General features: G+C 62.4%; 1 protein-coding gene across 3 annotated transcripts; it reads left to right on the forward strand.

The window, feature by feature from the left end:
• Window positions 1-1176: 1176 nt before the first annotated feature.
• Window positions 1177-14175, forward strand: SAMD10 (sterile alpha motif domain containing 10). 3 transcript variants are annotated; one of them, XM_049817118.1, is made up of 5 exons: window positions 4479-4918; window positions 7218-7402; window positions 10875-11043; window positions 12195-12335; window positions 12860-14175. In XM_049817118.1, the coding sequence occupies exons 1-5, from the start codon at window positions 4849-4851 to the stop codon at window positions 12880-12882; spliced, it is 588 nt and encodes a 195-aa protein (XP_049673075.1). In that variant the 5' UTR covers window positions 4479-4848; the 3' UTR covers window positions 12883-14175. The 3 variants fall into 3 exon arrangements, with proteins under 3 accessions (XP_049673073.1, XP_049673075.1, XP_049673074.1); XM_049817117.1 differs by having other exon boundaries at window positions 12903-14175; XM_049817116.1 differs by lacking the exons at window positions 4479-4918; window positions 10875-11043; window positions 12195-12335; window positions 12860-14175 and adding exons at window positions 1177-1287; window positions 7823-10759.
• Window positions 14176-15479: the final 1304 nt, after the last annotated feature.

Raw genomic sequence — 15479 nt, forward strand, 5'->3', positions numbered from 1 at the left:
TCCACCGCAAGCACGACCAAAAAACCTGTGCGTGGTGCCCACTGCACCCTGATGTCCCCAGGACCTGTCGCCCCATCTGGGGAGGGATCTGGGGTTATGCCCAGTGATCACCAGGTAGGGATCTGGGAGGGTGATGCCTTGTTGTCTCCAGGCAGGGATCCAAGGGGATGATGCCCGGTACTCTCCGGGCAGGGATATGGGGGGAAGATGCCGGGTGCTATCCGAGCTGGGATCCGGGAGGGAATGATGCTCAGTGGTCTCTGGGCAGGGATCCGGGAGGGAATGATGCCCAGTGGTCTCTGGGCAGGGATCCAGGGTAGATGATGCCTTGTGCTCTCCGCGCAGGGATCTGGGGGAATGATGCCCGGTGTTCTCCGGGCCGGGATCCGGGGCAGATGATGCCCGGTGCTCTCCGGGCAGGGATCAGGGTGAGGAATGATGCTCAGTGGTCTCCAGGCAGGGATTCAAGGGGACGATGCCTGGTGATCTCTGGGCAGGGATCCGGGAGGGGGATGATGCCCGGTACTCTCCAGGCAGGGATCCAGGGCGGAATGATGTTCAGTGGTCTCCGGGCCGGGATCCGGGGCAGTTGACGCCCGGTGCTCTCTGGGCAGGGATCCAAGGGGATGATGCCCGGTGCTCTCCGGGCCGGGATCCGGGGGTTGACGATGCCCGGTGCTATCCGGGCCGGGATCCAAGGGGATGATGCCCGGTGCTTTCCGGGCCGGGATCCGGGGGTTGACGATGCCCGGTGCTATCCGGGCAGGGATCCAAGGGGATGATGCCCGGTGCTCTCCACACAGGGATCAGGGTGAGGAATGATGCTCAGTGGTCTCCAGGCAGGGATCCAAGGGGACGATGCCCGGTGCTCTCCGGGCAGGGATCCAAGGGGACGATGCCCGGTGCTCTCCGGGCAGGGATCCAAGGGGATGATGCCCGGTGCTCTCCGGGCAGGGATCCGGGGGTTGACGATGCCCGGTGCTCTCCGGGCAGGGATCCAAGGGGACGATGCCCGGTGCTCTCCGGGCCGGGATCCGGGCCCACGACGCTGGGAGCATCCTCGGGGAAGGGAGGGGGCGGCAGCACCGGGGGCGGGCTGGCGGCGCGGCGGGCGGGGCGCCCGGGGGTGGCGGAGAGCGGCACCGCCCCCGGCGCGGGCACCGGGGCGGGGCGGGGCGCGAGCGCCCGGTGCCGGCGGCGGCGCTGGGGGGCGCGGGGCTCCGTCCCCGCCTGAGCGCGGCCCCGCTGCGCGGAGGATGAGCTGCGGCCAGCCCAAGGACATGGAAGGTACCGGGCACGGGCCGGGGAGGGGCCGGGGGGGGGCTCAGGTGCACGGCGGGACCCGCCTCCCCCAGCCCCAAACGCGGCGGGCACGTCCCCGGGGGGCTGCCCGCTCCGTCCCGGGGGGCTGCCCTCCATCCCATCCCACCCCGGTGCTTCCCCCTCCATCCCGGGGGTCTGCCCTCCATCCCACCCCCCCGGTGCTGCCCCCTGTATCCCGGGGATCTGCCCTCCATCCCCCCCCTGTGCTGCCCCCTCCATCCCACCCCCCCCGGTGCTGCCCCCTGTATCCCGGGGGTCTGCCCTCCATCCCACCCCCCCGGTGCTGCCCCCTGTATCCCGGGGACCTGCCCTCCATCCCCCCCCTGTGCTGCCCCCTCCATCCCACCCCCCCCGGTGCTGCCCCCTCCATCCCGGAGGTCTGCCCTCCATCCCTCCCCTGTGCTGCCCCCTCCATCCCACCCCCCCCGGTGCTGCCCCCTCCATCCCGGAGGTCTGCCCTCCATCCCACCCCCCCCGGTGCTGCCCCCTGTATCCCGGGGGTCTGCCCTCCATCCCAACCCCCCGGTGCTGCCCCCTCCATCGCAGGGGTCTGCTCTCCATCCCACCCCAATGCTGCCTGCTCCATCCCGGGGGTCTGCCCGCCCTCCACCCCCCGGTGCTGCCCTCTCCATCCCCGGGGTCTGCTCCTCCACATCCCCCTTTGCTGCCCTCAGCATCCCGAGGAGGGTCTGTCCCCATTCCCTACCCCCAGTATTGTGGGATACCAGTGAAATGGGCTGGGAAATCTGGCTGGAGCGGGTGTGACGGCAGGGCAGGGCAGGGCAGGCCTGGGGGTGCTGGAGCTGGCCAAGACCCCCGGGAAGAGCACGTCGAGGTGGAAGGGGGGCTCGCTGCGGGCAGGGGTGTCCATGCCTGTGGGCTCCCATGCCTGCCTCCTGCCGGGAGACCCTGCCCAGAGCCACCCCGAGGTCCTGCCTGCTGCCTTCACCCCACACCCTCTTGGCTACCCAACCCTACACAGCTTCCCTGTCCTGGGATGCTTGGGGACCTCCTAACAGCACCCCCAGGGGGCTCAGGAGCATGGACACCCCCAAAGACACAGGTAGTCCCCCCACTAAGACTGTGCCCCAGGGCCCTCTGTCACAGGGCTGCCTGCCCCTCCGTGCAGGCAGGCAGGCAGGCAGCACCCATGCACGCTCCCCCGATGTGCACCCAGGGCACCGCGCTGCACCGGGAGGATGGAAAGGGCATTTGCCTTTTGTTCCCTTCCTCCACCTTCCTCGGGAAGCACCAGCGGCAAGCAGCCGCCGGCCTGAGCTCCGTCCCTGCGCGGGGCTCCCAGCTCACCTCCGCAAGCAGAGAATTTAGAGGGAAATGCCGGGTGATGCTCATCGCAGCCGGGGCCTGGGGGGAGTATGCCCCAGGAGAAGCTGGAGAGGCTTGAAGGGGGGTTGGTCTCATCCTTCTCGGGGCCAGCAGGTCTTAGGGAATGGCTCAGGGCAGGATCTGGTCCGTAAGGCCATCCTATGGGAACGGCTTCAAAGATTACGTGCATTGGGGGGGCCCAGAGAGCATCACCGTCTCCCCAGGGGCTCTGCCAGCGCAAGCAGCAGCTCTGCCCTGCACCAGGGTGAAGCCACGTGGAAGGGAGAGAGGGGACCAGGGCAATGGCAATGCCAGCCGGGCTCGTGGCTCATGCAGATGCCACTAAAAGCGAGATAAGTCCCTCGCAAAGCTGCTCCGTGAGCAGAGTGGATTCCCCATCCTAGGAGTCCCCGGAGAGTTCTGGTCTCATCCATTCTTCACCTGCCTGGAGGAACACAGGAGGAACAACCAGCTCCCCGCCAATCCTTCTGCGCCTGTAGGCAAATCTCTCGCCCCATTTGGTGCTAAATGTCTCTTTCCCTCCCAGCCACCACGCAAACCGACAAAGGGATTTCGTTCCTTGCAAAGCTTGTTCCAAGCTTCTCCCAGGGCCCGCCGTTAATCCCGGGAAGCCTGACCGACCCCGGGAAACCTGGCTTCCCCCCACGGCAGCTGCCTACAGACACGTCCCCAGCAAGAGGGCAGGTCTGTGGGACACCCACGCGTGCGACAGCGTCAAAAACACGGGGGGGAACGTCCCCGAGGCCATGCTGGGAAGCGGTGGCAGAGGAGGGAGACGGACGCAGGCGGTGTTTTGCCTGTCCAGGTGCTGGGCTCCCCTCTCCGTGCCCCTGCCTGTTCCTCCTGCAGCTTGGCTGCCTGTCACCGCTTCCCCTGGGGCAGGTCCCGGACACCGGTGAGCAGGCAGGCAATGCCCCCAGAAAGTCAGCTCAAAGCTGGTTTGCTGGCAGCAAGCAGCTCGTTCCCAACTTGGAACCGATCCGGGGATGCTTTTGCCGGTGCGTGCTGCCACGTCCTGCCCTGAGGTCTCCATCCCCGGGAGGTTTCCCGTCCCTCTCCCCAGCAGTGACTGTTGCTGCTCTGAGCCTCTCCAGCGCTCACGTTTCACCAGCCATAAAAGTGTCTGGAGAAGGAAAGGGAGCCGTGGCGTGCCGGGCGAGGGGAGGGAGCGATGTCTGTCCCCGCCGCTGCTGCAAACCCTGTCCCACCGCCCCGGGGCAGGCGGCCGCTGGTCTCCCTGCGGTGACCCAGTCCCTGGCCTCCCCCTCCGCCTGTCCTGGGTGGCTGGAGAGGTGCCCAAAATGGATCAATGAGCCACCGAGAGAAAATGAGCCGACGGCGATTCCTCAGCCCGCGAGCAGGCGATGGGATGTCCATCGCACGGGGCTGCCAGACGGGGCACGGGGACCGTGGACCGGTTTGTGGGGACCCAGAAAGATGGGGGCACAGCGGGTGTTTGGGGTCCAGAGCTGAGCTCTCTCCTCTCTGCTCCGGCTCGGGCTCAGCCAGCCTGAAGGCTCCTGCAGCTCTGTTTCAAGGTTCAGCACAGCGTTTGCTCACCGACCCACGCTGCCGGCTGCAGGGACCCCCCTCTGCCCGGACCCCAGCCATGGCCATAACCATGACGGCTTTGGCCGGGTGCAGGAGCAGACCATGCTGAGCCCCGCAGCCCCTGCCTGAAAAGGACGCTCATCACCGCGCTCCCTCTTTTCTTTTCCTCCTGCGTCCCAAACGCCTCAAGCCACCGGTGACCCCGGTGCCGCCACACACGAGCTTGCCACGGCTCAGCTCAGCCCCGGGGCACTTCGATGCCCGGCGGGTCCAGTGTCCCCCCCGGCAGCCCCCCCAGGCTTCCCATCCATCCCAGTGCCAGCTGGCCCTGCCACGGGATTAGGCGGGAGCACACAGGGAAAACACCGAGCATCTCTCCGGATCAAACGCCCACGGGGCAGCAGGGAGGGGGTGTCATTCATCTCCCCCTCCCCGCGCGAGGCCAGCTGGGGGCTGCCCAACGCCGGAGCTGGGGCGAGCGTGCAGCCACCATTTATTGGCAGCGGGAGGGAAGCGATCGGGGGAGTCAGTCAGGTGTGGACGAGGTATGAGGGGAGGCAGGGATGGAGCCGTGCTCGTGACAGCCGGTGCTGCCGAACGCTCGCGCGCATCCCTCCTCCCGCCGAGATGCAGCAGGGCCGGCCATCCCTCTGCTGCGTCTCCACCATCCGCAGCTCGCAGGGACCACCCGAGCCAGGTGAGGGGGGGCTGCAGGGCATGGCTGGGGTCTTCAGGCCACAGCCAGGGGGGCTAAGGGGCCGGCAGGGTTGGGGGGAGATGTTGCGTGTGCATCCCCGGCTGGTGGGCACAGCCTCCGGCTCAGCAGAAAGAGGAGCGGAGGGGATGGAGGGCGGCTGGGTGCTCGTGGTATCGCTGTGGCTGCTCCCGTGCAGGGCACGGGAAGGAGAGGAGAGCCCGTGGCGGAGGCCACCTCCGTGTCCCCGCGGGGAGCCAGCCCAGGGGCTGCCCGGCCGCGGGGTTCCTCTGACCCCCATCCTTCCCTTGCTCCGAAACGCTCCCGTGTGCCCTGGCTCAGCTCCCCCCCTACCCTTACCCGGGTCAAGTGCCACCGGGCAACGGGAAAGTTGGGACCCGAGGGCTGGACCGGGGGAGCAGGAGGCTGCGGAGGAGCTGCTGGAGGAGCTGGCTGGAGCTCTGGGCTCTGGGGCGGCAGCTGCCTGCCCCCGACGGGAGCGGTGCCGCCGGCATTCCCAGCCCTGCCTTTCTTCTTGTCTTGTTTTTCCCTTCGTCTTTCCCCCCTGCTCTCCCATCTGCTCTCGCTTCGGCTCTCTCGCCTCCAGCCCTGTTTGCTGGAGGAGCGTAGATGCCCACGTCCTGCTGCTGGTGGCAGATGCTCTATAGCCCCCCATGGATATAGATTCTGATGATGGCCAGAGCCCTCTTCCTCACCGCTCCCTAACTGAGCCTTTCTGCAACCAGTCCTGGGGAAGCCCCGGCACAGCCCGAAGGACGCGGCTCTGGCACCAGCCCCTCCGGACCTGCCGGGACCATACCTGCCCCCAGTGCCCAGTGGGATGGGTGGTTTTCAGCTCAGGGGTAGCCCAGCATGGCCACGGCAGGGCTGGGTGCTGGGGCAGGACAGCCGGGGGCATCTCAGGGATCCTTGGCTGGAGGGAACGCAACTTGCTGCGGTCCTTAGCCGCTGGGTCCGGGGTGTTTGAGGCTGCAGGATGCCATCAGAGACGTCCCCATCGCCTGAGACAGGCACAGAGACCGCCCCTGCCAGCCCTGCCTTTGCTCGGCACTGAGCCTTTCCATGGATCTCCCTTCAGCTTGTTTTCCATAAAATCGCTTCCCCAGCCGTCGGTCAGGTCCCCTGCCTCAGTTTCCCCAAGGCAATGCTTGTTGCTGGGTGTGTTTAAGGGGCAAGGTGGTGTGATGTGGTCTGGATAATCTGGGCCACACGGATACATCAACAACCGTTTCCTGCTCTGTTTTGTCTTCTTTGGGCTGGCTGGTCTCCTCTTGCATGAAGGTGTGCTCGAGAGGTCTCTTTGAAACCTCTTCCCTCTTAAAACCCACCAATGAGGAAAATGAGCTGCAGCAGGTTTTCTCCAGCCCTTCTGCTCTCCCAGGGTGGGTTACCCTGGAGGTAGATCTCCTTCGGGTGCTGCTCTGACTTCGGTGGTGGTTCATGACTTGCCCGGCTTGCTGTGGTGGGAGCAGGTGAGCTGGGGGATGCTCTGGTCTTTGCTTCTGTGGATCAGCGCTGCTTATGTCAAGCCGGCTGGCTTTTATCCGGAGCAGATGAGTGCATGAACCCCTAATACCCACACATCCTCCTCCCAGAGCAGCCGGGTCCCTTCAGCCCCCCCAAAGGAAAGCTTCGCATCCTCATTGCAACCCAAAACCCCCGAGCTGCTTAAAACACAAAGGGTGAGGGACAAAAACCCTCGTCGTGGGTAAATGGCTCTTTTTGGGCCCCGGTAGAAGGGCTGGCGCGTGTTCAGCCCTCGCTTGGGGGTGCAGGTTTGCACGTCTGTGGGGCAGCAGCCGTCCCCACGCAACCACGGGCTGTGCTGGGGGGGGACCAACCTGCATCCCCTTCTCCATCAGGCTGCCCAGGATGGGGGTTTTTTTCTGCTCGCCATCCCGAGGCGGCAGCAGTTTAATGTCAGCCTGGTCCATGGAAAGTGGCTTTTCCCCTTCGCCCCTTCCCGGCGCCTCTCCCGGCAGAGCGGCGGTGATGAGCAGGAGGTTATAACCACGCGGCAGAGATCAGCTGTGGGGTCCCAACGTCTGCTCGGCAAGGGGGTGTCAAAACAAGAGTCGCTCTCGAGGGGTTTGTGTGGGCAAATATCTTGTCAGCGCCAGCCAGCGAGTTCGTGGGCTGATGGGTTTTCTCCCTGGCAATGGGAAGGGAAGAGATTTTTGGCAGTGGGGGGGTACAGCCGAGCTCGGCAGGTCCCGTGGGTTACAAGAGGCATTTTTGGGTGCCCAAACGTGGCCGTCTCTCACCCCCCTTCCCTCCGCAGCCGCCGCCGCTCACTTCAGCTTCTGCCGCAGCCTCCTGGAGCACACGGTCTCGGCCGAAAACCTCAGCTACCGCCTGCAGAGGAACCCGGGCAGCAGCCTCACCTGGCACGACGGCCGGAGCCAGCGGGCCGACGGCGGCCGGACCGTCAAGCTCCTGCGGCAGCCGGGGACCGAGGGCTCGCAGGTACCCGCCGGGCTCCTCCGTGACCCCCGGCCCCCGCCCCGGGGATGCCCGGGGGAAGACGGCTCCTTGTCGTTGTCCCCCCCATCCCATTGATTCCCTGCAGGAACATCTCTCCTTTCTTTGCAGGATCAGGCCTTTAGATGCCGTTTTGCTGAAAGCCCTCATGATTATTGGGCATTTAATTATAGTAATATACATAAATATAATTTAATTATTATCATCAGGCTGGGGGCTGGGCTGGGGTGAGCTCTGCGTGTCGCCTCCCCTCCACGCCTGGACATGGGACGAAATACAATTTTGCAGTAAATGTGCTGGAACCAAATTCCTTGTAATGCCGTAAAATCCCTGAGCCCTTGGGTATGTCTCTTAGCCAGGTTTGGGCCATTGTCCTCCTAAAATTCTGAACTTCATTGCGTTAAGGAGGCTGTGAGCCGAAGGTTTCCAGCCATTTGCCTGCTGCCCTGCCTCTGCACAGCCACGGGAAGGAGCATCTTCCCAGCGTGCGGCTCCTGGTGCTTCCTAACCCCTTTGCAACACCCTGGGAGCGGCGTTCAGAGGCGGCACATCCAGCTGGTGAGCGCTGGAAAGAAAATGGGAAAAATGGAACTGCCCAGCTTCCAGCCTCCAACATGGAGATGCTGTGATGCTCCCAGGAGCGGCAGCCCCAGGGGTGCAGTGTCCCCTGTCCTGGTGGCACTGTCCCCATCACCCCTTCAAGCACCCCGGTGGCTCTTTCCTTCTCACACCTCTGCGAAAACCATGGGGACAGCCCTGCCTGCACAGCCCTGCCTGCACAGCCCTGCCTGCACAGGGACACGCCAGCCACTCTCCGGGTACCAGCTGCGTTCATCATGGCTCTCTCTTGTCTGCCTCCACCTACCTCCCAGAGGGATTTGATGGGAAGAAAGGCTTTAATTTTGCCACAAGCAAGGAAAAATGCCCAAGAGGAGGGAGGTGATGCGAATTGCTCCTTGGAGCTCCCAGGGGATGGCTCCCACCACCCAGCTCCCCCCCCCCAGCCACCTCCGAGCCCTCCCGCCTGCTCTCCTCAACACCGGCGTTCGATATTCACGGCTGAGAGTTTATCAGAGAGACAGCGCAGCTCAACCGGCTGGAAAATGAGTCTGTGATTCATTACACCTCCCCTTCCCACCCAGGATGCGCAGGGGCTCGCTCGGGGACCCGCTGGGGGGGCTTCGCCAGCCGGAGGGGACGATACGCCCCGAGCCGGCAACGCAGGGTTTAGGGATGCTGAGGTGGGTGCCAAGCTTGGGGCTGTGTCTGATGGGCGAAGTGCTTGCAGATGTGAGAGCGCCCAGGGAAATTGCAGGTTGTTTGTCACCTCTTCCCCAGTGCCTCCGAGGGTTAGTTGGATAATAGCTGCGGGAAGCTCACGGGAAGCTCGCAGGAAGCTTACGGGAAGCTGGCTGTTATTTCTCCCAGCCCCTCCGCTTCTCATCATCGCTCGTTAGTGAACCCAGAACAAATCGCCTCCTCCTCCCCACGGCACGCTCAGCCGAGTGTGAAGGAGCTGAGCGGCCGGCGCTGCTCCCGCAGGCAGGCAGCTCCCGGGATGTGTCCGGGGGCCCCCCCAAAGGTGGGGTTTGGGTTGGTTGGGAAACCAAATTGTGCGCATTGCCTATCACGTTTCCCCTCTGCTTTGGAGATGGACTCCTTGGTTATTAATTTACAGCCTCCCAACTTTGCCTTCTTGCCTCTCGCTTATGTCCCCAGCTGCCACGGGCGAGCCCTCCTTGAGGCAAAGTCCCTTTCCAAGCCCCCGGGATCCCCTGGGCGCAGCAGGCTGGCCGGGCTCCGTGGGGTGAGCACTGCCCAACGTGGGGCCAGGGGAAACGTCCCAGACCCCTCAACCCTCTGCCACCTCCTCTTTGGCATCTCTCAGGGACGCGTCATTAGTATCAGTAACCGCGGGATGTCTGGAGTCAGTGTTACACTAATTATCTCCGCTCCTCTATTAGGCATGCTTAATTAGCCGATGTTCGCACATGGAGGATGACATTGGCATACCGCGGTCCAAGCGCTGTCGACCTTTCCCATGCTGGCATATCCCTGCATCGGCTGCTGCTTCTGCCATGCCCCTGCCGTGTCCCAGACACGGGTGAGGACCCTGGCAATTGGGGTCCCCTGCTGTTGCGGGCAGCGGGGACCCCTTTCCCATCCCCACCTGCCCGTGGTCCAGTTCAGGACAGCCCCGGCAGCTCGGGCGCAGGGAGCCGCTTCGGAGGAGCGATGTTTGCTGGTGCTGCTTGAGGATCAAGTCTTGGCATCGCTGGCAGCAGAGATCTCCTCATCGATCTCCTCCCGGGAGCTAAACCCAGGAAACGGTGGATTCCTGCATCCCCCAGCCCCATTTTGCAGCCAGCCTTGAAGATCCCCCTGGGAGAAGGGGGCTCATCTCTCTGGGCTGTTACAGCTCAAGGCGTTCGGTTTGCTCCGTACCGGGATAAATCCGGGCAGCAAGGACCTCACGAGGAAATGGAGCTACCGGGAGGCTCGGGGCGAGACCAGCTGCTCCAGCTGGAGGGAGGGAGGGATGCCAGCAGACAAGCGCCATCTCCCCGCGGGCACCGCTTTGCCTCCTCCATCCCCTCTGCTCTGCAGGTCCTGGTCCCATCCTGCCACCAGGCAGTGCTTGCTGGGCACCGAGGCCAGGTGGGCGGCCGGTACCGGAGGGAGCAGCCTGCGTTGGGGGCCGGGGCAGTCCGGGCAAGGGGCGAGGATGCATGGCAGAGGTCTCCAGGAGGTGGAGGATGGCCAGGGCACACCAGGGTGATGAGGATTGCAACCCCAGGTGTCTCCAGGCATGGCAGCACCCCAAGAAAGAGCTGTGGGGTTCAGAGGTGGCTTTAGACACCAACCATCGTGGCTGGTCAGCTCAGGGTTGAAGGAGGCTGAGCAGGAGAGAGAGAGAGTCCCTCCTGTGCCAGGGCATCAACTGGCTGGTGGGTCCCTCCCCAAGGACTTCTGGTGGGGATGGCTTTGCACCAGTACCAATTTCTGGTGGGGATGGCTTTGCACTGGTACCCACTGCCCCCCAGGACCTCGCTGGCTCCATCCCCACAGAGCTGCCAGCGAGTGCCCTTCCCTGCCTGGTGGGGGGGGAGCCTGGGGACCCCCAGGACGCCTCCTGAGCCCATACGATGCTCTGCTGGGCTGGGAAACATGTAGGGGAGGGGGATCAGGGTTCTTGCCTGCAGCAGGAGGGCCAGGGAGCTCCCAGGTATGGGGTCTGTGTAGGGCAGGACCCCCACCTCGGCCTCCCGTCCCCACTCCCCTGGCTTCTCTCACCAGTTCCCCTGATGCTACTATTTTGGGGTAAGCCGAGGGACTCCAGAAGGTGCAAAGCCAAAGTCTGCTGGCATCGTCGCATGTCCCTATGGGCTCCCGGCCAAGGCGTTTTCCCCCTCGGGGGCCAAATCCCGTTAACCCCTTCCCCTCCCACTCCCCACAGGGCCGTGCCTGTGACCACTATGGCATCTACCACACCAGCCCCACACTGGGCAGCCTGGCCAAGCCAGTGGTGCTCTGGACCCAGCAGGATGTGTGCAAATGGCTGAAGAAACACTGCCCGCATAATTATCTCATCTACGTCGAGGCGTTCTCCCACCATGCCATCACAGGTACGGTATACACCCTCACTAATCACCGGTACTGATTGCCGTTGGCACGCGCTCCTAGGAAATAGCTGTTTGGGGGGTTGTGGTTTGGAAGGCAGATGTACCCCCCCATTTCTGTCCCCTCTCCCCATGGAGGAGAGCCGCCCCATGGCACCGAGCATCGGGACACCCACCCGGGCTGGGCAGGAGGAATCCGCCACCGGGGTGACCTCCAGGACAGGCTGGAGGTTGTTTAAAACGAGCATAAATTGCCCAGGGGAGATTGTAGTTTATGAAATGGGGAAGAGTCTTCTCCTCGCCTAGATTAATATAATAAGATTATTTTTATAGTTTTTTAAATACTGAAAATTTTTGCAGAAGGGGAAAGATCTCCACCCAGCTGGAGTCCAAGTTGCAAATGTCTTCCTCCAGGTCTGAATCCAACTCCCAGCCAAGTCCTTGGAGGAGAATAACCTCTAGGACCTGCTCTCTCCCTTTTGCCCCCTGGGGACAGTGGCTTTGACCTTTACGTATGAGCATCGTCCTGGTCTGACCATGACGTGTGCATGGCCGGGCAGAGCTCTGCCAGGGCCAGGAGAAAACAGCAGGGAAGGGAGCGCTGGAGCTGCCCGGGAGGGATGCAAAACCCTAATGCAGGAGCACAGCCAGCCCTTGCATGGGAAACAAAGGCAGCATTAGCAAATGTACGCTGGGAAACAAGGACAAAAGCTGGTTGTAAATCCCTCGTCTAATAGCCCCCGGACTGAAGGAGAGTGGCTCACCGGGGACGGGGACGGCAACGCTAATGCATTTTGATGGGTACCGCCATTGCCCCGGGACGGCCAGCCCGCGCCGGGACCGTGCGCTCGGAAAAACATCTCCTGATGCGGGAGGCGGAGTGGAGAAATGGAAAGCTCCTGCCTGCAGGGATGGGTTACGTGATTGCTGGAGCCAGTACCTGTCCCAAGGCTGGGGACCTCGAGCTGCCACCCGGCGCTCTCCAAAAGTGGGGCAACCTGTGAGGCTTCTCCATCCCTGGGGGTCCAGGTGGTGAAAGAGCATTTTAGGACTGCTTCCCTTTCCCTCTCCTTGTTCCCACGTGAAGATGGGCTCCCACTTGAGTTGCACTTTTACGGTTGCTGCCAGCCGGGCACTGAGCGATGCCGTGTTTGCAGGTCGGGCTCTGCTGCGGCTGAACGGGGAGAAGCTGCAGCGCATGGGCATCGCTCACGAAGCGCAGCGGCAGGAGGTCCTGCAGCAGGTCCTGCAGCTCCAGGTGCGCGAGGAGGTCCGAAACCTGCAGCTGCTCAGCCAAGGTAAGGCTGGCGAGAGCCCGAACAGGGAGGGATGCCACAAATCCCAACCCCGGGGAGGTTGTGCCCCTCCTGCGGCCCATCCAGACGAGGAGAGCGGTGGCTGGGTGGCTGCCAAAACCCGAGGCACCCACATGCACGTCGCCGATGCAAAATGCAACCCACGCCGTGGCTGGGATGGGGTGCGGAGCACAGGTTGGGGTGGATGGAGAGGGGTTGCGGTGCGTGGGGACAGGCGGTGGTGCGCAGGGATGGGTTGTGGTACGCAGGGACGAGTTGCGGTGCACGGTCTGTGGTGCGCAGGGGCAGACTGCTGTGCACAACCCAAAATCCATTAGCGGCATTTTGCATGGAAGGGATGGGATTCTCCGGCGCTGGCAATGGGTGAGCTGGAACGTGCCACTGCTGTGCACAACCCAAAATCCATTAGCGGCATTTTGCATGGGATTCTCCGGGGCTGGCAATGGGTGAGCTGGAACGTGCCACCCTGCAGGCTGTTTATTGCTTCCTCTCCCCCCTTGTTCCAGCTTCTTTTGGAAATGTCTCCTAGCTGATCCGTCTGTTTGGCAGATTGCACCAACACTGTGAACCGAGCACCTCTGGGATGGACTGTGCACCGCCGATACGAGACCTGAACCGCACACTCGGAATACGAAGAGACAGCTTCCCAGCCACGCCGGGGCTTCTCTCCTTCTTCTTCTCCCTCTTTCTTTTTTTATGAATACATTTCTGTGCAGAGATGGGAGGTTTCTTCCAGCAGACGTGGCTCTTGGCTGGAGGAAAATTAGCAAAAAAGCTGCTGGGACAGATGAACTTTTGCCCACCTGAGCCTGAGGGTTCACAGGGAAAGAGATGGAAAAAAGGAGACGGCGACAGGCAGGGCTCAGCATTGCGGACAAATCGAGCGCGGTTATTCCTGGGACGGCTCAGAGCCATGCACAGGAAGATGAAGCCTTATGCACATGGGCGACATCCCAGCACCCGGCGGCTCGTGTCCGTACCTTGGAGCTTATTTAGGGAGCTTTAGTCTTCTCTTCAGACTGGGCTGTCTTCCAGCATCCCAGGAGGTAACATTATCAGTAGCAAATAAGACGACCTGACCAGCCAAAAAAAATTAAAAGCAGCGCCAAGCCACCAGTGCCCGGCTCCACTTGGTGAGTTAAAAAGGGAGCTGAGTCATCGGAGCTGGAAAATCCAGGAGCAAAGGCAGGGTGGACGCGCCGGGAGGGTGCCGTGACCTGGAGGAAGCTGTGCCAGGATCTCGTCCTTCATCCGTCCTTGTTTGCGGGCAGACGGGGAAGCCGATGTAGGGGCTGGGTGGGAGAAACCGAGGATGCTGCCAGCCAGTGCCGGGTGGGTGCCAGGTCCCCCCCAGTCCCGGTGCCTAGTCGTGCTCCTTCCCACACCCTCTGTGCTCCCACCAGCTCTTTGCAAAGTTTTGCTCGTCCCGACCTCCTGCCCAGGGGCTGGTGACAGTGCCACCAAACCAAGGCACCGTCCTGATGACCCAGCTCGTCATTAAGGTGAAGCAACTTTTACTGTTACACCCCCCCCACCACCCGAACCCCCCCACTGTCCGGAGCCACAGACCGCTCATGCAGGCAGGTAAGGAAAAATGATGTGTAAAACCGAGGATTTGGGGGCAGGGTGGATGCTGTCGCCTCCCCGCATTCCTCCTCTGGTGACAAGGACAGGGCTGTGGGGCCAGGGGGGTCCCAAAACAGCAGCACCCCAAAGCCCCTGGAGCATCGGAGCTGGCAGGGGTGCACAGGCAGGTCACGGTGGCCCCCCCAGCTGGGTGCCCACCCACCACTCGCCTGCTCCTCCGCTGGTAATAAAATAAGAGACTGTTATTTTAACTTGCTGCTCTTCTGACTCTTCCCACACCTGAACCTGCGCCATGGGTTTAATCCCTCCAGCCCTTCCCGGGGATGCTCAGGAATTGTCTACAGCCCTAAATCCCCCAGGACAAGCATCTCCACGGGGGCCAGGGGTCCCAAGAGATGGCCCTGCGGGAACAAGCCTCAGCCTGGGGGCTTTGCCACTATTTAAATCCCTCCCCCAGCTCCACAGAACTGCTGAGAATTACGAAGCTGCTGACCTTTGCCGGCGAGCAGCTGGATGGGGAAAGTGGGAAGGATTTGGGGTCGTAGTTACCACTCCAGCGCAGGTAACGGCTCGTGGCAAAGCAAAGATCTCCAAAGCTCGTCTGTGAGCAGCATTACCCTGGCTAACAAGCCTTGCTAAGTGGGATGGGAGAGCGTGGGGCTGCGGGCAGGGTTAAGGCAGCCGGCAGCAGAGCCTGGGACTGGCACGGGGCAGCAGCAGCCCGGTGTCACCCCTGTCCCATCGTTGTGACACTGCTCACTGGTGAAGGAGCTGGAAGATTTCCACGGGGGTGGGATCAGAGAAGAGCTGAAAACGAGTTGTTTGCCCACAGCTAGCAAAAATTGTGATTGCACCCAAAGGTTTTTTGTCTGCCCCCACTGAAATCCTCAAGAAAAGCTGTCCCCAGAGCCCTCCAGGTAGTCTCAAAGTGTTGGTGGGGTAGGAGGAGATGTAACTCTCCAGGGATTTGCCTCCGGGATTTGGAGGGCAGGAACCCCCCAGGGCTTGGACCCCTGAGTGCCGACTGAGGCTGGACGGGGGTTTCAAGCCAGCGCCCGGCTCGGGGCTCAGGGAAGGACGTGGAAGGGCCCGGGCGGGATGTAGGATGCACAGAGCATCCTCGGGCTCCGACTGCAGTGGTCATGCTGGGTCCCCAATGGGGTTTGTACAAGGCTCAGGTGATGGAAAGGTCTCAGAAACAAAATCCGGTTCTCAAGCTGTTTTGGTTTGGATAACAGATTCACCAAATGGTACTCAGATCCAAGCAGGTGAATTCTCTCTCCTGCACCAGGGTGATTTTCACGACACCGGCATTGCCGAAGGAATTTATAACTCATATCTGTCACCCTCAGAGCAGCGGTGTGGTGCCAGGCTGAAGGCAAAGCCTCCAAATTTCCAAAATCCAAATTTCTACCAACTCAGAGAAAGGCACCACCTGCAACAGGCTGACCCAGACCGCAGCAGCCGCCCTCTCCCCTCTCTGCGTGTGGGTTGCCTTGGCCGGACCCTGCCAGCGGGCAGTTCCCGTTTGAGCTTTGC

Source organism: Accipiter gentilis, chromosome 14, assembly GCF_929443795.1.
Source record: "Accipiter gentilis chromosome 14, bAccGen1.1, whole genome shotgun sequence".
Lineage (NCBI taxonomy): Eukaryota > Metazoa > Chordata > Aves > Accipitriformes > Accipitridae > Astur > Astur gentilis.